The 21,694-nt window shown below is 42.4% G+C and overlaps 1 protein-coding gene across 4 annotated transcripts in view; it reads left to right on the forward strand.

Annotated features, from left to right (window-relative positions):
* Positions 1–21,694, forward strand: part of PRDM11 (PR/SET domain 11) — a 64,591-nt gene that overhangs the window by 10,064 nt on the left and 32,833 nt on the right. For 3 of the 4 annotated variants that reach the window (XM_090032994.1, XM_090032993.1, XM_090032996.1), the window contains exons 2-5: positions 16,493–16,611; positions 17,503–17,606; positions 18,837–19,099; positions 20,184–20,251. In XM_090032994.1, the coding sequence (XP_089889120.1) occupies positions 16,496–16,611; positions 17,503–17,606; positions 18,837–19,099; positions 20,184–20,251 (551 nt within the window). In that variant the 5' untranslated portion in view covers positions 16,493–16,495. Of the gene's footprint in view, positions 1–11,003; positions 11,090–16,492; positions 16,612–17,502; positions 17,607–18,836; positions 19,100–20,183; positions 20,252–21,694 lie in introns of those variants that run through there. The other variant, XM_090032995.1, reaches the window with a different exon arrangement.

Raw genomic sequence — 21,694 nt, forward strand, 5'->3', positions numbered from 1 at the left:
CTTTCTTTAGAATCTAAGCTTTCACTTTTTAAATTATTGAGCTATCTATCCCTTATGGTAGTGAAGAAGACCTCCCAGTTGCGAACAGGATGAAACGTAATTAAATGTTTCTTGCCTAAGTTTAGGCTGCTCTCATGCCTGTTATAGTACAAGCACTTTTCCATCTGTACAAGTAGGCCTTGGAGCAGTGGGAAATGAATGACTTTTTCCCCGACCCCCAGATATTGTTTTTAATTTCCAACCTGTAACATATATATGTTTAAAGAGCTGTATATGTGTGGTGCATGCTGTGTTGTTCTCTGAGAAATCTATTCTGTACAAGTGTAACAGAAGAATTACCATAGATTTCTAGTGCAGTGGTTTCTGCTCAGTGCAAAGTACTTGCAGGGCAGTGTTGCTTTTATGCTGTTAAAAGTGAACTCAGCAAAGAAACAAATACTTCCTGGATCTCTTTCTTGGAGACTGGTACCAAGTAACTCAGATGCTAATATTTTGTTCTCGTTTCCATTGTAATTTGCTGATACTGTTTGTTGTATAGGTTTATTCTGTACCCAAGTTTTTGAAAGGTTGTCCTGGGGGCAGCTGGATGTTTTAGATTAGCTGATAAGGTTTCCATTTAAATTGAATTTTCAAATATATAATTAAATGGGATATTGTGAGTTCTGTCATTGACTTTTGGCAAATGAATAGATTAGGCTGTTTTGAAACTTTCCTTGTTTGAACTTGTGTGTGTTCTGACAAAGTGTCCATATCATGAAGGGCCTACATTTTTTTTCCTGTGTAAACTGCTTTCTTGGCTTATAAGATATCCCTTCAGAAGATTAAAGAAATAACTTCAGAAATGCCTGGTCTCTGCGGAAAGCTCTGTGCAATTAGAATAACACCATGAGTGAATGCAGTACCCAAACGTCCCCTCCTCTATATGGAAGGGAATGTGCAGATCAAATGATGGTGCTAGTGAATTCAGCACACGGATATCTGATTTCTTGGCAGATCCAACACCGGGAGTATCTGGACTGCTGCCTACGTTGAGAAAAAGGGGGTCGATATGACCTGTGCTTAGCCAGTACCGATGCAAGCTGTGTAACATGAACCACTAACCTGTAGACAGATTTACCAGCTCTGAATAATGTCTGTTGTACTGTGTGATCTTATCTTCTTAATGGCCTGCAAGAAGGTACAAATGAGAAGGAATACATATGGCTCTTGCTTTGGTTTCTTCTGCAGTGTCGACAACAGTTTATTTGCTCTTGTGACTGTTGCTGCTGTTCTGCTGTTAAACAGCTGGTCAACTTGTTAGAATTTTATAAATTCGTGAAAATTATATAAAGTTTGGATAATGTTACCCTTTTCCTGCCCAAAGCTGCTCCAACCCTACTTATTCAGAGAACAAAGCTAAGCAAAGCACGAAATGAGGTAACTGCACAATATGCAACATCCTGTAACATCAATAGAGGAGAAACCACTACAGTAAATGTAAAGAGCCTATCTCAAAACGTTATCCTAGAAGTCACAGATGAAAGATTTCTTGAGTCCTGCTCAAATCACTCTCTCTGAAATCAAAGGCCACCAAAAGACCTCTGTTGGATGGGGATTCTGCCATACCACATGCTGTCTGAACACAGATAGAAGGGGTCTAAGGGTCTCTGCTGTAAAGCATTTAAAATCTGAGGAGTGTTTCCTGAAATAAGTTTGTCATTTGGGCTATAGTTGTATGCCTATTGGTTCCTTATCTGCCCCAGGAATCAAGAGATTGTTCCTATTCTCTAACTTCAGGGCGAGGGCTCAAGATTGGAATAGATAATGCATTTTGGTTCTAGAGACCTGACTTGAGATGTGGGTGGATCATGTAGAAAAATGAATTTTTGTGGTCTCTGTTTAGTTCCTTGTGCTCCATATTTATCCTGTGATTTCTGTCACTTTGACAACATGACAAAAATCATCGTTCTGTGTAGAGAAACAAGACTGAAATGCATTAGGTCCATTATGAGAGTTGCATAGGACTCCTGGGTATGTTGAAATGTGTGGTGAAAACAATAAGTCAGAGAGAGGGAAACTGACTGATTTCTGCATGGGAAGGTTGCACAGAGCCTGCTCATCCTCTGTCCGCCTCCCTCACCCCCATATTCTCAGTTCATCCCTTTCACCAGCACTCAACTCTCAGGTATGTAAGGGAAAAGAAAATCCTGCAAATGAAGTAAAAAATCGCTTGGCCTTGTATGAAAATGGATGAGTGAAAGGCTGTCTCTCCAGGAGTCTGGCGTGCTGCTGTCTTGAGGGGTGAGTTCAGACACTTAAGAAATATGACGGAAATCGTGATTGCTGGCTGTATGCCATTCTGTGAAGGGCACCGGATGCTGAGATGCCGAGCAGTGCTGGTAGTGCTGGCACTTTGGCCCATGACGGTTGGGCTACATGAATTATCTCTCTACCTTCCAGCTAATTTTATCCTGTGGATTTTCATGAATCATTTCCCATCCCTGGGGGTAAGAAATTAAAATGGAAGCTTACCAGCTACAGTGGCCACATCTGCTATTTAAAAGGCTGTTTCCGGGGTCTGCTTCCTGCCCATACCCTTTTTCTCTTTGGGTAGATGTTGAAATGCATCAATCACTAGTGTCACTTAGCCAGGCATCTTACAGTAGCTAACCTGAAAAACTGCAGACTGACTCTTTAGGACTACATGAAAATGGATTTGGGATGATTTAAAGGTTTCCTTTGAGGAGTAAAGGAGGCAGTTTGATGTTGACCTGTAGTGACGAGTGTTCTGTAGCAAGGTCCCAGGGTCACGGTGAGCTGGCAAAACTTGGGAGTCCCTTGGATTCTACAGGTGCGTTTTATAAATTCGCAAAAACACTCGAGTGTCTCCCTTTATCTCCCTAAATGGTATAACAATCATGGTAAGAGAAATCCTTTGTTCCGGCACAGATTAACAAATAACGGGCACTTCCTAACACTGGCCTCCTTCTTCTCCACAAGTGAGACCTAAAAGCTACTGGTGGACTAAATCTTCCTATGTGCTTCATATGAGAACCTTTTAGCCTTTGCAGATGATTGATCACTGTTCTGTGGCAGGATGTAAGAGAAAATATTTGTTAAGAGACGGCGTCTGAAGCCATATAGTCCTTAAATTCCTCAAATGACATTTGCCTGGATTCATGATTAAAACTGTCAAGTTCTGAGAAAAGTGCATGGTGCAACTGGCAGCATTATTTTCTAGGAAATAAGATTGAAAGAGACCTCAATTTTGGTCCCCTGTTGTCATAGGCAACCAATCCATATACAGGCAGTCCTCTTGCTTACAGCAGGTTATGTTTCTGGAAAAGGTGTTGTAAGTTAAAACGATGCAAGTCAAATCTGCTTTTCCCATAGAAACAATGTTATAATAGGGGGCTATGTTCCTGACCAAGGACCTGATGCCCAACTTTTTATAGAAATAACCATAAGCACCATATTTAAATCAACTATTTAATCAACTATAAATTATATACTCTGTACAGTACTGAAAGCTTTCTAAAGTGTACTGTATATAAATCGATTAAACAGGGCAATACTGTAACTAATCACATAAACTTTTATTTAATTAGAAGATGAAGGAACACCATCAGGGTCGTGGAATTCAGAAGGGCTGCTTTGGGGAGATTTTGAGGAGACTTAGGGCTACTTGATGGCTCTTTGAGAAACTGATCCAGGGATGTTTGTTTTGCTGCCCTCTTTCTCATTGTAAATTTCCCTGTTGTGCCGTAAGTGCGCAGATCCAGCGCCATAAGTAATAACATGGGTGTAAATGGCGGAGCGCTGCAAGTGCAAATTGCTGTAAGTTGAGGACTGCCTGTAATCCCTTTTATTAACTGATCTTTTTACAACTTGAAACCTGCAATTCCTCTTGCATTCAGAACTTGTGTTGGTAGGCTATGCCCACACCTCAGTCCTCTAATGGCTAGTAATCTAATTTCCAGTATAAATGTATTCATGACAAGTTTATACTCATTTGCTCTTATACCAACTTTTTGTGCCTTAATTTTAATATCATCCCCTTTTTGTTGTTTATCCCTTTATGTATTTATAGAGAACAGTAGTCTTCTCTCAGCCGCAGTTTTGCTAGGCTAAGCAAGGCAAGCTATGTTAGGGTTCTTTCATAAGATACACTCTTCATTCCCCGCTCATCATCATAACCATTTTTTTTTTAATACCTCTTCCAATTTGAATTAGTCGGTGTGACCAGAAATGTTTGGAGTATTCCAGAAGAGGTCTGCCTTGCACAGGGTATTAATGCTTCCCTATCTCTGCTGGAAATGTCTCTCCTGTTACAACCGAAGATCTTGTTTCACACATTAGTGGTTCATAGGCTTTCTGTGATCTACCATTGCAGCTGTGTTTTAGGGCCATGTCATATGTTACACTTAGGACGTGTTGACTGCACTTAAAACATGAGTGTCCATGTGTTCAAGCAGTAAAATGGGTGCCAAGTGATATTGGAAAGTTATCAGGGATATTTGTTGTAGCCAGGTTGGTCTAAAGGCATAGGCAGATAAAACTCTTGGGGTAGAGGTGATATCTTTTATTAGACCAATTAAGCAGCTTTTTTACAAATTAACTTTCCTACCCAGGAGAACTGTACCATTTTTTAGTTCTCCTGTGCAGTATGAAGTTTTGTTTCTACGTGGGAGAAATTTTACAATCTTTGAATTCTCCTTTGCCTGATGAAGAATGTTTGCACCTGAAACATTGGAAAGTTTTGACTTTTTTCTCAGGAGGAGTATTTCCAGATCAGATTAAGTAATACATGTTCAGCCATTGTCTCACTGCTGCACAGCGATAATACAAATTCAAGACCCTGGTGCAGTGTGGGGGCTGGGACCAACAATCAGCTGACTGTTGGTCCCAGCCCCCCACACCACAGCGCACCACACTGAACCGGGGCTGGTTCAAGCTTGCCAATGACCAAGATGCTGCTCACCCCACAGATACTGTGGCAGGAGCAGGGCTCTCCCTTGGGCTTGCCTCCCTAAGCTTCCCTCTGCCCACCACCAGTGGCAGAGACCCAGATTACAGTGACATGGGGCAGGTGCTTCTAAGCTGGGCAGTTGTGGACCCACAGTGGGGATAGTGCTGGCTCCAGGCATGGGGGTTGTGCATCCTTATGTGTAAACATGTGAACTGCAGTGTCCATTGCTAGGGTCAGTGTCGGGTTGGGGGGGCACAGCCAGCTCCAGCCTTCTCCAGAGCAGTCTGAGATTGTAGTAAGTGACCATTCAGAACATGTTCTAACTTTTTATACAACACAGTAATGCTGCTACAATCTAAATTAGGGGTTCCCAACCCCTAGCCATGGCTCGGTGCTGGGCCTTGAAGGTTTGGCTGCCAGGCTTCAGAAGGGCTGGTTGCCAGACCAGAAGTGACCACAGACCAGCAAACGGCAGACTGGAAGTGACTGGCATACTGTGGACCAGCAGCTAACTGTTGGCTACCTGCCCACAGTATGCCGGTCACCTCCAGTCTGCGGCTGATCCACGGCCACTTCTGGTCCACAGCTTGCTGGTCCGCAACCTAAAAAAGTTGGGAACCGCTGATCTAAATGTAACTTGTGAAAAATCCCGTGTTAAAATGCCTTAAGTTGTGAGCCCCCCAGCTATAGCAGAGATTCTTGTGTTAGTCCCTAAATGCATTATCTAACACTGCACTATTGAGTTTTTGTCCCATTGCTGTTATTTCAGACCTCAAGTTCTTTATGCTATTCCAGTCCTCCTCTATTTTGTCAATACCTCCCAGCTTTGCGCTGGCTATAAATTTCTTTAGCATGCTCCTGCTTTTTATACCCAGGTCACTAATTAATATGTTGAATTGGTTTTTCAATGGATTTTATTTTTTCAGGATTCCACTGGGCACATCTACACATGCATTTGCATCGCATTAAGTTTACTGAACACACATACACACAGTGTTACAATGTAGTAACGCATATACACGTGCATTACTGTGCAGTAACTAATCAGGTGTAAATATGAGACCTGCATGATGCAGGTATCACATTTATGCCCAAGTCAGCGTAAGTCACCATAGTTAATGTGCAGTACAGGGATGCATGTGTAGATGCATGCCCGTACTGCACAGTAATTTTAGATTACTGCATAGTAAATGTGCATTTGTTCACATGCCCACTAATAACTTTCATCCAACCCAACACTTCTCCTTTCAGCACAACCCATTTAGGTTCTCTATTAGTTAGTTCTTTCTTCTTCTTGCAATCCTTCTGTTTCTAATCTTCTCTAGTCAGTATAGACAAGATGCTGAAAAGAAGTGTAGGACCAGACTCTTTAAAAGAAATCAATATATTGAGTGCCTGAACCCTTTTTTAAAAAACCTGGCACTTTTAGACCTCCCATCCTATGTGTATTTCATCTTCTACAGGGCTGCAGCGTGTATGATACCAGTAGCAAGGGAGGGAGGGGTATGTTGTACACTGATGCTACAGAGTAGTGTAGGTCTGCTCAGACAGTACATGTTCCTTTGAGATAAGGTGTCTACTAACTTGATAATCTAGTGGGAGGGGATCTCTGGCCCACTGCTGTTCATTTTTAATAAATCTTGGCAAGCAAGGAGAATTCCAGTAGAGTGGAAGAGTGCTAATGTTGTGACAGTATTCAAAAAGAGCACGTAGGATGACTCTGCTAATGATAGGCCAGTTAGCCTGACATCAGTCCTGGGCACAATAGCAGGAATATCATTAATGCCAGCTAATGTAATTATATGGCAAATATGCCTTGTCAGACAAATCTGTTTTTATTCTTTGAGAAGCTTACAAGGAGAGTTGATTAAAGGTAACTATATAGATATAATACACTTAGAATTTGTAAGGCATTTTACTTAGTACCACATGACAATCCAATTAAAATTAGCACTACACAATATCAGTAAAGAATAAATGTATTGAGAATTGACTAACTGGCAGATCTCAAAAGAAGAAATTACTGTAATGGGAAATTATCACCAAATAAATGGTGAGGGGGTCGGACTTGATGAGCTGCTTAGGTTCCTTCCGACCCTACTAACTATGAAACTATGAAATACATCCATCAGGGAGGTAAAAACCTGAGGAAAAAAGAAAAAACTGTTCAAGCTAAGAGACATTGTTGAAAAGTCAGAGGATGGAGGACCACCAAAATCACTGGAGGGCTGGAGAGACACTTTACAGTGAGAGAGGTTTAAATAGTTCTAATTTATATAGATCCTTATACTACACTCATCACCATAATATCTTAGTGCTTCCCAGAAGTGCTGTAAGCAACAAAGCTAACATCTGGCACATGTTGTTCTGTCAGCTTCTCTTTTGGGAGAGAAGAGTATTGAGTGGCATGTCTTGTTTTGGTAGGGTTTTTGGGTTGTTGTTTTTTTAATAAACACAGTGTTTGTATGTTTATGTGGAAAAGGCATTGACCAAAGAATTAGGCTTTGCACTTGGAGCAGAAAGTGATGAGGTTTGTGAGGTTTTTCAATTCCTGGGAAGTTCATTCCACAGCCTCAGAGTGGCACCTGTTAAATTCTGTCATCCCTGCAGGACTTTTTTCCCTCCTTTTTAAGCTAAGCAGATTTGTCCATGAGTTCTTGATAAAGAACAGATTGAGAAATGACTTGATTACAGAGTAGAAGTAAATTAATGGGAAGAAAATACCAGGTACTAAAGGGCCCTTTAATCAAGCAGAGAAAGGCATAGCAAGAACCAAAGGCTGCAAGCAGAAGCTAGACAAATGTAATCTTTTACTACTGAGGGTGATTAAGCATTGAAATAAACTACAAGTGAAAAGATTCTCCTATTGATATAATCAGATCAAAGGTGGATACCTTTTTGGAAGATATAAGCATAGCTAATGTGTGTTTTCAAAGTTCAGTACTAGGGTCACTGGGTTAAATTTCAGAGCCTGTGGTCTACAGATTAGAGTGGATGATATAATGGTCTTGCTTGGCCTTAAACTCTAAATATCTCTGAGATCAGTAGAGACAGGTCAGCTGGGGAAGAGGGAGAGCTGAGGATACCAGCCTGTACATGGTTTCACAGTTTGTTTTCATTTTTAACTTAAGGTTGAAATGTCCTTTTTTTTAACCTCAGATATCTTACTGGCTAGAATAAGCAGCTTTTTTTCTCCCATTTGCAGGATATGATACCACGCGAGGGGGCTGTTCTGTAGAACTTTCTGCCATGTTCACGTCCTTCTATGTTGTAGGGTCCTGATTCAGCTCTTACAGAAAATCCACACTAAATACTGTGGACACACATAAATATCCTGCTTAGAACAGCCTGTGCTCAGCCAGCAATGGGATGCCATGGATTGACAGAGATATAGGATTTTGTATCATTTCCACCCTAGCTAGAAACAATGGTGTGTAATGAGATGTGATTATAAAATCAATTGAGGATTGGTTTGATTCCACCCTAGGCTAGAATGTGGCAGAAGCTCATCAGCAAAGCATACCGTACAACCCTTTACAACTGATGGTGGTCTGACATGGTTAAGGGATTTTTCTATAGCTAGCAGCATGACAAATGAGTGATATAGCTGGCATTGTATCTACTTGCTTTGGAGTCTTCCATCTAAATGACCAAACACACATTTAGAACAGGGTTGACTGTAAGGTGGATAGAAAATGAACTGTAAGGTGAATAGAAAACTGGCTGGAGCATCAGGCTCAGAGTAGTAATCAATGGGTGAATGTCTAGTTGGCAGCCAGTATCAAGTGGCGTGCCTCAGGGGTCGGTCCTGGGGCTGGTTTTGTTCAATGTCTTCATCAACAACCTGGAAGATGGCATAGAGTGCCCCCTCAGCAAGTCTGCAGATAACATCAAGCAGAGAGGAGTAGTAGATATGCTGGAGGGTAGGGCTAGGATTCAGAGTGACTTAGACAAATTGAAGCATTAGGGCCAAAAGAAATCTCATGAGGTTCAACAAGGAAGGACAAGTACAAAGTCCTGCCCTTAGGACAGAACAGTCCCATGTATCAGTACAGGCTGGGGGCTGACTGGCTGGGCAGTAGTTCTGCAGAAAAGGACTTGGGGGTTACAATGGACAATAAGCTGAAAATGAGTCAACAGTGTGCCCTTGTTGCCAAGAAGACTAACGGCATACTGGGCTGCATTGGTAGGTGTGTTGTCAGTAGGTCAAGGGAAGCAATTATTCCCTTCTATTCGGCACTGGTGAGACCACATCTGGAGTACTGTGTTTAGTTTTGGTTTCCCCACTACAGAAAGGATGTGGACAAATTGGAGAGAGTCCAGCAGAGGGCAACAAAAATGGTGAGAGGGCTGGAACACATGACATCTGGGGGAACTGGGCTTATTTAGTTTAGAGAAGAGAAGACTGAGAGGAGATTAATAGCAGCCTTCAACTACCTGAAGGCGGGGGTTCAAAGAAGGATGGAGTTAGACTGTTCTCAGTGGTGGCAGACGACAGAACAAGGAGTAATGGTCTGAAGATGCAGCACGGGAAGTTTAGGTTAGATATTAGGAAGAATGTTCTCACTAGAAAGGTGTAAAATGCTGGAACATGTTGCCCAGAAAGATAGTAGAAGCTCCATCCTTGGATGTTTTCAAAACCTGGCTAGACAAAGCTTTGGCTGAGATGATTTAGTTGTGGAAGGACCTACTTTGAGCAGGGGGTTGGACGAGATGACCTCCTGAGGTCCCTTCCAACCCTAACTTTCTATGATTCTATGACTGGTGGCAACCTTCGGCATGAGTCTCAAGCAGAGCTCAAACTTGCATCTCTAGTCGTTTCAAGACACGTAAACTAGTGTGCCATAGTGTCTCAACAGGGGATAATATAATTGCACTGAATGGAATTGCAGGATGGGTACTTAGGAAAGGAAGGGTTGGTGCAGTGTAGAGCAGGTTTCTAAAGGCCCACAAGTCAGTGTTCCCAAGCTTTATCTGTGTTCTCACCACTTAAATCACTGTAATTTTGGACAAGTCTTTTGAGCTCTTCTGTGCCCTCAGCCTTACCAACTGTAAAATAGATTTAATAGCGGTTGGCCAGTGACCAAAGCGGGGCCTAGTACTGACTAGTGTCACAGAAGTACTGAACATCAAGTCAAGTACTGATACTGTGTCCGAACATTTAACTTGGACAGTGACTTGCTGTACCGCTAGCTATTCTAATCTGTAGTGCCCCTCAGCTGAATTCATAACTGACATTTTTGCCTATTATGACACCTCCACCTGTTCTCAGTGGTGGCAAGTGACAGAACAAGGAGCAACGGTCTCAAGTTGCAGTAAGAGAAGTTTACGTTAGATATTGGGGAAAACTCTCTCACTAGGAGGATAGTAAAGGACTGGGACAGTTTACCCAGAGCAGTTGTGGAATCTCCATCTTTGGAAATGTTTAAGACCCTGCTAGACAAAGACGTGGGTGAGATGATATAATCGCAGATGGTCCTGCTTTGAGCAGTTAGATGGCCTCCTGAGGTGCCTTCCAACCCTAATTTTCTATGAGTCTCTGATTCAGTTAGGCAGGTATCTGCACTTCTTTATGAGAGTAAATTGTGCAGCTTTCAGAGAAGAATCTGACTATGTCCCAGACGATCACCTGACAGGTCTTTGTTACACAATTTACTCTCATAAAGAAGTGTAGATACCTGCGTATCTGAATCACAGAAACCAATGATAAGAAATTAAGTGAAAGGCCCAAACATTGACAAGGAGATGGGGAAGAATTTAGGGGAGCAGGGTGTAATTTTAAGTGGCCTTTTCAAAATCTAAAAGATCCAGGTCTGTGTAACGAGACTGTATGTTCTGCCACACTGGTGAATGGGCCACATAGAGAATAAGACTACTACTGATAGCTGATGAAATAACTGCTGTCATTTCACTGGTAAAGGTCTCTACTGTGAGAGAGAAATTCCCAAGTTCCAGTTGCTGCTTGAACCCTTTTGGACATTATTTCTGCATTTCAAATTAACAGCCCAGAAACTCCTACATGTGTTTTTCTTTCTTTCATTCTTAGCAGAACCATAAGGCAACAAAATGTAGTTCAGAGTTATTCTTCCTTAACATAATTCTAGGTTTCTGCACACGCTGACACATCTGCCACAAGATGGTGTAAGTATCTGTATAGCCACATGTATCATGGAGGTACTCTCTTTTATCTCTTCAGAGTTAATAGAACGTTTCTTTTTTGACTTGTGTCTCTGTGTTACCCTAAATCTAAGGAAGCATTTCAAATTTAGCTATAAAAATTAAGAAATGGAAACAGGAAGCTGATAGCCATGAATATAAATTAGAAGATAGGCACTATAAAAAATGATGCCAAAAGAAAAAAGATTAAAGGTCAAATCAATGGTCAGCACACATAAGGACAATTTAAAGGGGTTTAAGTATATTAGGAATTAAAGGAATCCTAATAGTGATATTGCTCTACAGATGGAAATGGTAAACTTGTTAATAAAAAAGCAGAAGCCTTAAATAAATATTTTGTCCTATATTTGGAGAAGGAGCCGGATGATTTATCATATTATCATCAAATACTTCCCATTCCAACAGTAACTTAGATGCTGTTTAACATCTTCCTGCTGAAATTAGAGCTGATATTAGCTGGTCTGGATAATGTATATCCTAGAGTTTTAAAAGAGCTAGCCCTAAAGCTCTCTGGATCATTGATGCTGATTTTTCCAGTAAGTTGCACTACAGAGGCATTTTCAGTGGAATGGACAAAAATCTAGTGGACCAATGCTTAAAAACAGTTAAATAGATTTACCCATTTAATGTAACCTTAACATTAGTTGCAGGTAAAGTAATGGAATGTCTGATATGGGACTTATTAAAAGATATTAATGAAACCAGTGCCACTCTGTATAGGCTTATAGCAAATGGGTCTAACTTGATTTTGATGAGATTAAAGGTTGGCTTTAAAGAAACAGTATTCATAAAATGTATAAGACTTTTGATTTGATATACCATGGCATTTAGATTAATTGACTAGAAAAATTAAAATTCAGTGTGCTTTAAATGAAGTAAAAGCTGGTGTACTGCTAGATCTCAGTGTAATTGTGAATGAGTCACTCGCTGGAAGTGTTTTTACTGGTTTCCATTTATCAATGACCTGGGGAAAAATATAAAATCATAACAAATAAAAGTTTGCAGGTGACACAAAGATCACAGGAGTCATAAATACTGAAGGATCAAGTCACAGAAAAAGAGCAATCTGGATTGATCAGTTAGTTGGACACAAGCCAGCAATATGTAAGGCCATGTGAAAAGTCATACATTTGGTAGCAAAAAATGCAGGGTACATTTATGGCATGGAGGACTCTTTTTGTGGGGGAAGCAGCGACTCTAAAAGGTATTTGTAACTCTGAGCACCTAGTGCAATACTTGTGGCCGGAATCCAATAGTCCTTCCTTTTTGGGAAATCTTTGCTAAGAGAAGGATAGCAGTATTGCCTTTGCAATTAACACTAGTACAAACTCTGTGGGAATACTGAGTCCAGGTTTTGTGGCACCAAGTCAAAGGGAACAATGATAAATTCAGAAGTGTTCAGAAACAATATGCAAGAATAAAGTATTGGAAAATGTGCCTTAAGGTGAAACAATGAATATTGTTACCTTGTCTGAGAAAGGGAGAAAATGAGACTTGATCAATGTCTAAAAGAACCTGCATGAGGCTTATCATATTTCTATATGATAAGAGGGTCATTCGGTTTAGCAGACAAAGAAAGGTATAACAAAATTAAATGGTTAAAAATTGAAAATGGGTGAAGTCAGATGAGCATTAAGGCACAAATATGTATTACTGTGTGTAATTAGCAGGGATCCTGGTTTTCTCAGATTAAAAAAAAAAACAAAACCCAATTTTCTGTTTAAAAAAAAGTAACCCCAAATCCCCATTTTTCTGTGGTTGTATCTATATATTAGTGCTGTTTCATTTAAATCACAGAAAAATGAAACACCACTAATGTGGTAGATATATTAGTGGTGTTTCATTTTAATCATGGAAAAATGTGGATTTGGGGTTACTTTTTTTAACCGAAAATTGAGGATTATTTTAAAGCAGAGTAAACCAGGATCCCTGTTCATCACTGGGTTTTGGGGGGGTTGTTTTTTGTTGTTGTTGTTTTTTTTAAATCAAGACAAGATTTTTTTAAAGATAGACTGGTTTAACTGGAAATTAATCCAGTCCTACAGTCTGTTACACAGATCTAACTAGACAATTTGGTTCTGCTTTGTAACCTTGAAGGAAGTAGCAGGGAGAGGAAAAGTGTTGTTTGCTCACAATGAGGCATGCAAGTCTGCTGAAAGCCTCTGGTTTGTGGATGCTCAAACTTTAAGGGTTTGTCCTCTGAGCCTCTTCTGCCATGCAGTCATCTGAAAATGTAGTTGAATGTCTGTCCCAATACTGACATTATCATGTGCCTCCTGTGCTCTAAGGGACATAGTTCCATGTTGCAGCTAGCCACTAAGGGAGGATATTTGGGGAAGTATCCCTCACAGCCCTTTTTCTTCTTCATTGCTCTGCTCTATTATTTATTCATTATCTCCAATACATTCTTGTGGCAAGCTCTTTAAGCAAAGCTTTTCAGCTTCTCTAGGGAAGACAGGTTGCCCCTTTCTTCAGCCAAAGTACGTAGAATCAGTTATTTGAATTATTTCATCTCTTGGTGTGTGGAAAGGCAAACAAGGATCTTAGCGCCCTAAAATACACAGGCCCAGGGAGTAAAGGCAACAAAGATTAGAAGTTTAAAATTTCTTGGGGTATCTTGGACTTGTCATGACAGTTTTTGATTGTCTTTTGGACAAAAAAAGCATAAAGTGCTTCATGTAGATACGTGTGAATTATGGTACTTACAGTGTGGCTACACTTTCATTGCACTCCAGGGGTGCTTGTACACACAACAGTCTTGTCCTTCAAAGTGGCCCTATTGCACCACTTTAATGCCATCGCTGTTTACACCTTTGGAAGCGTATTTCGCTTTAAATGACCTTGTTACGTAGCAATATAAAACACGTCCGAGGTATTTTAGTTTGCTGCATAAAGTGCAGTGGCACACGGGCTGCTGGAAGCCCTGACATGGTCAGGGAAGCTTGAGGATGGCGGGTTTCCAGAGCCCCGTGCACTGTTCCCGCCACCTTCTCCCACCGCCTGCACATCCAGCTGCCCTCCTGCCATCTTGCCACACTGTCCCGGGGCAAGCCAGCCCATTCCTGGGCTGCCCCAGGTGGCGGGAAGGCAGTGAGGATGGTGTACGGGGCCGGGAGGCCAGCTGCCGGTGGACCAAGCAGCCCCTGAGCTGTGTGGGACCCCAGACCTTTCCTTCTGGGCGGTGGCACCCGGCAGGTGCCTACCAGAATCCCGCCCAAGGGTCGCCACCACCATGGAGGGAAGCACCGCGTGCCATGCAGCTCAGGGGCTGTGCGACCTGGCGGCAACTCATGCAAGGAGGCTCCACTGAGGGAGAACAAAACTCAAAAAGCGGCGAGGAGCCTGATCTTCTACATCCCCGCCCCAACCCCTTCCCAGAGCCTGCCTGAGCTGTGCGGAGCCTGGTGCTTCCCTCTGTGGTAGCGACAAACTGTTTCCCTGCCCTCCGGACCACCTGGGTGCACTGCTAGTGGGCAGGTGCTGCCCAGAGGGTACCGCCACTGCAGAGGGAAGGACCAGCGTGCCCCGCAGCTCGGGGACTGCTCGGCCTGCCAACACCTCGTTTCCCCCCTTCACCTTTGCTTTGGGAGAGTCAGGTAGGCTCTGCAAGGGGGGGGGGGGCAGGTTCGGGCACCTCACCACTTTTTTCTGGTGGAGCCTGCCCACGGCAGCACGGAGGGGGCAGAGGCAGGGGAGAGGTGAGTTGATGGGGGGCCGTGATGCACTGTGACATCACATGACATGACAGAAGTCCCTAAATTGAAGCAGTGGGTTTTTAAATGACACAATTAAAAACCCACTGTTTCAGTTTAGGGAGAACTAAATCCCCATCATGTGTACAAGTACCCCATGAGTATTAGTTGATGAAGTAGGGGATCAGTATTAGTCGTCCAGTTTACAGATTGACAGGTGGGGAAATAGGGTCTGAAAGCCACTGCCTGAAGGAGTTTACAAACCAAGAGTAAGAATTCCAGAATTTAGTCAGGATTAGAGCTCCGAGACCAGATTCTGGTCCACCCACGAGGTGTCTGCGTGGATTTAGACACCTGACTACATCCTATTCCATCCTGTTAGAGTCCCAGAAATTCTGTTACTCCAGAGGGTGGAGAAGTCAATCTTATGGGTAAGATGACAGCATGTTACAAAAGTAGATGTATTCATGAATTTTCAGGGACATGACACGGTGAAATAGGATTGCATTTAGGTGCCTAATCAATGGCATAGGGTCTGGATCTCAATTCTGTACTGCAACAACCGTTCCTCAGTGAGCATTTCCGAAGGAAGGATTCTGACTGTTAGAGGTTGGGTGCCCGCAGAGTACTAGAGTGTGTGAACATGACGCAAAAGAACAGCCCTGAGGGCCATGAAGTGTAGTACCCAGTCTGATAGTAACCACTACCGGGTGCTTTAGAAGAAGGCGTAAGAACAACAGAATAGCAGGTGATGGATAGTCTCTGTGCATACACACTCCCATTTGTGCATACCTACACATGTATGCATATTTGGTCTCGTTGGAAAGCAGGACATTTAGATACTGTCTTAAGCCACCGAACACAAAGTTTAATATCCCTTCCAAAATGTTGTGAGCATCAATTATGCTGATTCCAGGAATTCTTGATGGCCATATAAATGCCCAATCCTTTTCTGAATCTGGTTTAAGTTCTTGGTCTCAGGAGCATCTGGTGGCAACCACTGGTGAGAAAAAGCCTTTCCCTTTAATTGGTTTTGAATCTAAATCTGCCACCTTTTAATTTCATCAAATGTTTCCTTATTGCAATGAGCCAAGACGGTAACATTTATCATTAAAATAATATACTTCCAGGAAGTATGGTAATAACTGGTCTCCATTAATCACAAGGAGCAGAGAGCTGAAGAACCGTAAGGCATGCAGGTCTGGTGAATTCCTGCATGCCTTTGAACGTTAAGGATGCTTGACTGCATCTAGCTATGTATTACTCCTCCCTGGACTCTGAGTCAGGCTGGAAAGTTGTGTAACCATTCTGCTAGACAAGCTGTAGTTCATTGCCCCCTTACATTCTGTTTCTCCACGTTATTTAAAATTGCACTTCTGGTTATATGCTATAATGTTCTAACCAGTGATTTCAAAGGTTGTCGTTCTATATTAGCTTTGTCATTGTATTATCAGCACAATCCTGATTTCCAGTACCCCATTCGGTTCCCCACATCTTGCACACTAAGTCTACCTCATGATAGAATTGCTGTTGTCTCTTGGTTCTAGAAGGGATTTTTCACTGAGCGTGGCAGTGATTTCTTGTCAAAGGGAAGGTAGCAAATAACTAGATATTTGGGTTAGGAAGGAATTTCACAGCTTCTCTACCCTTCACCTTCCCCCCTCTTCTCTTTCAGAACATGAGTGAAAACCTGAAGGACTGTTTGATCCAGACCCAGACTTCCTTAGGGGAGATGGTAACAATAAAGACTGAGGCCTGTTCTCCACACCGGGACCAGGAATATGGACACCCCTGGTAAGCACTCTTGCTTTTCCTGTCTTCTCTTCTTCGTTCATAAGTTCAAAATGGATTTGATGGATTGTGCTCCCCTTAAAGCTACTGGCATCCCAGCAGGCTGGGATGTTCAAGATGTCTGTCTGAAGCCACTAAGTGCTGTAAGCATTAGTTACATAATACTACCTGAGCAACATGCTCTGGCAGGCTGGGGCATCAAATATCTTTAGATTAGATCATGGGATCAGCCTTGGGTACTTTTCTTTCCTTTAGGCCTGGGGAGCAGTGCAAGGCTGTTACCATCCCTTCTCTCTTGTCTGTCGGAGAGTTCTTCTCTATTCTCCATTCAGGATGTTGTACTTTAGGCTAGGGACAGAAGTTACACACAAACTGGCATAAGTGATTGAAAACTGGATCACATTTGTAACACAACAGAAGTTTAGTGCACATAAACCACGTTCAAAATGGCCACAATTGTTTTAAGATAAATCTGGATGGATGTAATATCAGATTTAGTTGTTTTAGGTTAAATAAATTTATTGAAATCTCTCAGATCCCCTCCAGATTCAAGTTAACTCACAGTCCCTCAGCATCCCAGGATGTTTTGCACCTCCCCTGCAAACTCCACCTTGCAGGTTGGGTGGGCTAGCCTTGGCCCAAGTTGTCTGCTCCAGCTGAGCAGGGAGGCATGCTCTGGCACCTCCCAGCTTCTTGCCTGGGCTACTGGAAGCATGTGGTTGCATTTTCAGAATCGAAAGTGAATGTCTGTTCACTTGCTTATTGGTTCAATCTACACAGCTTAAGAGTAACCAGCAAAGATTGAATCGATTCAGCCTTGGGCTTTTTAACTGTCTGTATGTAGGCCTAAGAATTTTTTTTTCTTCCCCCCACCTCCTTTTGCTATCTTTTCAGCTCTGGGAGGCCTGACCCACAGTCCATGGAGGTAGAGCCTAAGAAACTGAAAGGGAAACGGGATTTAATAATGACAAAGAGCTTTCAGCAAGTAGATTTCTGGTGTAAGTATTTTACCCTAGAGATGACTCCATCTAGATAGCCTTTCTTCTTTTCTGTGTCCACCCCTTTCCTCTAGAATGAGGGAATTTGTCACAGAATTGATCTAACATCTGCAGTTAAGCTGCAGTGAAGATGCAGATGCTGAAGCTGTCTGTATATGGTGTGTGTGGTCCCAGATTCACTAGGAAGAAGAAAAGAGTCAAAGCTCCAGGTCACTCCTTCTGGGTGCAGGTTAACCTCCCAAGGCATTGCCTGCTTTCAGCCTTTTGAATTCTGAATTTTCCTTGAACAAGGGGCCTTGCATGTCAGGTTCCCACCATAAATGAAGAAATGTTGTAGTCAGACTTCGTCCTAGCCCCCAAGGCATAGTAATGCCAATTGAAATCCATGGGAGTTACTTTTGCTTTGCTGGGGGGAACAGGATCCTTGACGTGGTGCTTTCTCCTTAGTGAGGAGGAAGAGTTTTTAGAAAGCTATTTTAGAAAGCTTTCTTTAAATTCTGTCTTTTGAAACCCTGTGTTTTCAACTGTATTTCATAGGGGAAACACTGCCAGCAGTGGAAACCATTATTTTATACAACCGGACAGTGGGTCATGTACTTAGCAAGAAAATGTCATGTGTGTCTCAAATAGTTACTGGTCTAAAGGGGTGAGACAGCATGGTACAGAACAGCATGTAATCCAGAGACCTGTTTCACTGCCATGCTTTCTGGAGCAAGAGTGCCTTCAAGATGAATTTCAAGGAGAGGATGCTAGGCAAGTTTCTCCAGGTGCAAGCTGTGGCAGGGATAGAAGCTGGGCTAAAGCTTGGGCAAAGTGGTAGAATGCTGTAGGAGGAAGTATGGGAGGAGGATTAGGTGAGAACAGAGTTGTAGGCATTCTAGAATAGAAAGAGGATTTATCTGATACAGAAAGTGAGCAGGAGATAAAGCCAAAGCATCAGGGAAAGGAAGCATTTTTTTCTACTGAAGTGAAACGGGTTGTGGTTTGATACATGCCCCTGCACACATTTCTGCACCCTAATGAATAGACTTGGAACTGCTGGACTGTGTCGTAGACCACGTGTTCATAACAGATTTTCCTTTAATTTGGGTAGCAGGTGTCTTAACTTTTGGAATAGGAAAATCTGCGCTCTGTCCTCATTGGGATAGTCTGTATGAGCTATTCATTGTTTTCAGATGTTGAAACTTCTGCTGAATCTAATCCTGTTTTCTCCCCACCTCACACCTACAGTTTGCGAGTCCTGCCAGGAGTACTTTGTGGATGAGTGTCCAAACCATGGTCCCCCTGTGTTTGTGTCAGACACTCCAGTGCCCGTTGGGATCCCTGACCGGGCATCACTGACCATCCCGCCTGGCATGGAGGTGGTGAAAGAACCCAATGGGGAGAATGACGTGCGCTGTATGAACGAGGTTATCCCCAAAGGTCATATCTTTGGGCCATACGAGGGGCAGATCTCCAGCCAGGACAAGTCAGCTGGATTTTTCTCTTGGCTGGTAAGTGTCCTAACTGCCTTCCTCATTGTGTACTATCTAAGCACGCATCTTAGCACAGTAAATTATGGGATGGGAAAGCTAGAAATTGAGTCTCTAAGAAAGCAGATGCCTTTCTGCTGCTGTTTGTTTACAGCAGCCTTAGGTTGGGGGTGGTGAGAAGGAGTCGGGATTCCAAGGTTATAGTCACAGATTTGGGAGGACTTGACCACTAGTGTCACACAGTGCATGCAGTACACAAAGGAGCATCTTTCGTGTTTTGTTTCATCAACTGAGAAAGCCACAGTTTTGTAGTAATGAACGTAGGGGGAATAAATAAGTAAGCTTGCACCTTCTCTCAACTTTCCTGCTCTCTTTCTTGCCTTGCCTCCCACCATTCAGCCTTGAGGAGCTTCTTCCTCAAGCATCTTCTTTCTCTCTGCTTATCCTGCATATTATTTCTAGAGATGGGTGAGCTGTCTGCCCAGCCTCTTGAAGTAGAACTTTCCAAGAGCAGATCAGTGAGTGGGAGAAGCTTAGGATTTAGGAGTCCCAGTATCTCGCAAGTCCATCCGCTTATCAGGAACAACTTCATCTTTTGCAGCCGTAACATAGTGTGGGTTGCTTTAAGCAACCTACAGGTAGATTTGGGATTGTGTTTATAAAAAAGTTGACAACTGTTTTGTAAAGTAGTTAGAGCAAGGAACTGGGAAGCAGGACTCCAAAGTTCTGTTCACAGCTATCTCCTGGGGATGCTTTATGATCTAGACTTAAGTCACTTTTATCTTAGTACCTAAGTCTAGCTGCCTGTAAAATGTGGGGATAAACCCCAGCCCTGCTCTGGAACAGGGCAGAGGAGGTGAGAGTTCAGTCTCTTGCATCTTGGTAAATGGAAAATGGCCTTAGACTATCAAATTCACTTCATGAATGGAAGGAGGCCCGGCAAACATCTGGTGGGAGTAACCTAGAGTCAGTAATGCTCCAGGTGCATTTGAATTGATGAACTAGAGATGAAAGACTACCTATGCTGACCAGCACCTGAAAAGTTCTGCATCCCATTCCCTGAGACAGCCCATTGACCTGCTGTCTTCGTTTTATTATTCTTCAGATTGTTGATAAGAACAACCGCTACAAATCCATAGATGGGACAGATGAAACCAAAGCAAACTGGATGAGGTGAGTCCAGCTGTCTTATGCCTTCCCTTGTGGGGTTTTATGGTCTTGACCATTTCTTGATCCTTCAGTGTGACAATAGCAAAGGTACTCTTAAAAGGTTCATTTATTTTTTCCTAGTAAGAGCTGTTGTGAGAGTCCTCTGCTGTCAGATTGAATGCAAGGGTGTAACATGGAAAGCATATTCAGGGAATATCTGTTGTTTTATTAATAGGCATGGTGAAAACAGGGAGTAGAGACGTACCACAACCCTCTTAAAAATTAATAGATCTGGCTTACATTATCTTTAATTTTTTTCCATTTTACTTTCCAGTGTTTCCAAAAGACTTCATATAACTTTGAGGAGAACGGTCGTAACATTTTTTATCTTTTCCCATTTGCTAGAAATTGAGAGAGAGATGCCTTTTTCTTTGAATTTCTAGTGGAGAAATATCCTAGGCATTCTCTTGTTTTGTTGTCCACGTAGTTTGCTAGCAGTACTGAGCATATATAAGAATTCATTAGTATACCTGAGCTCCCTCTACTGGCTGAGTGGCTCCACAGCAGTGGAACATAAATCGTTGGACCATGGGCAGAAGAATCGTTTTGATTCTTGTTCTTGGATGGAGCAGTGAGTGAGGAGTGATGTTTAGCATTTACACAGCATGACTAAGTTTGAAAGCTCTTTACAAGTATTAATGTTACTCATGCAGCCTGAACATGAGGTAGATGGATATCATTTCCTTTTCAGAATGGGGAATTTGAGAGAGAGTTGATATGACCTATCCAAAACCACTAAATGAGGCAATGACTGAGCTGGAATGAACACTGCTGGATGTGTGGCTGCCCCTTTTGTGCTCTGACCACTCAATCGCATTAGCTCTTCAAAAATTCACCACTGAAGGCAGATTGTTGGCCCAAATGAACAGTTTCCATTATTAACTTCACCAAGGAAAGACATGAAATATAGCATTTGTATGGAAATACCGCAAAGGTACCATGGAAGGCCTGGAGTATGACACAGTGTGTTCTGCTTGGCTTATTTCTTGGATAGCACTTCTTGTGTTGCCTACATCTATAGGGTTCAGGCAATGCCTGTGTTATGTGAGAACAGTTAGACAAGGAAGGCTGGATGAGTAGATTAGAAGGCTGAATGGAAATGACACAGACAATAATGGAGAAAATATGAGGTTGGATCACTTGCCTGTTGTAAGAGAGCCTGTTGTAGAATGCGTGTCAAGAGTCTTAAGATAGATCACACTCTAGGAAGCAATATCTTTCTGGTCTTTCTGTGTATAACATAAAGCTCTCTGCAATAGACAAAGGGAAAGAAAGAGTTAGTAGGAAGGGTTGACTGTTTAGGAATGTGTCTATATTCAGAAACTTTCAGACAGAGCAGGCATGCAGTGCCTGCCTTAGGATTTTACCTGTCGTTGACACCCATCAGAAACTATACCTTTAGGAGTG

Source organism: Crocodylus siamensis, chromosome 2, assembly GCF_052110815.1.
Source record: "Crocodylus siamensis isolate JL-2025a chromosome 2, ASM5211081v1, whole genome shotgun sequence".
Lineage (NCBI taxonomy): Eukaryota > Metazoa > Chordata > Crocodylia > Crocodylidae > Crocodylus > Crocodylus siamensis.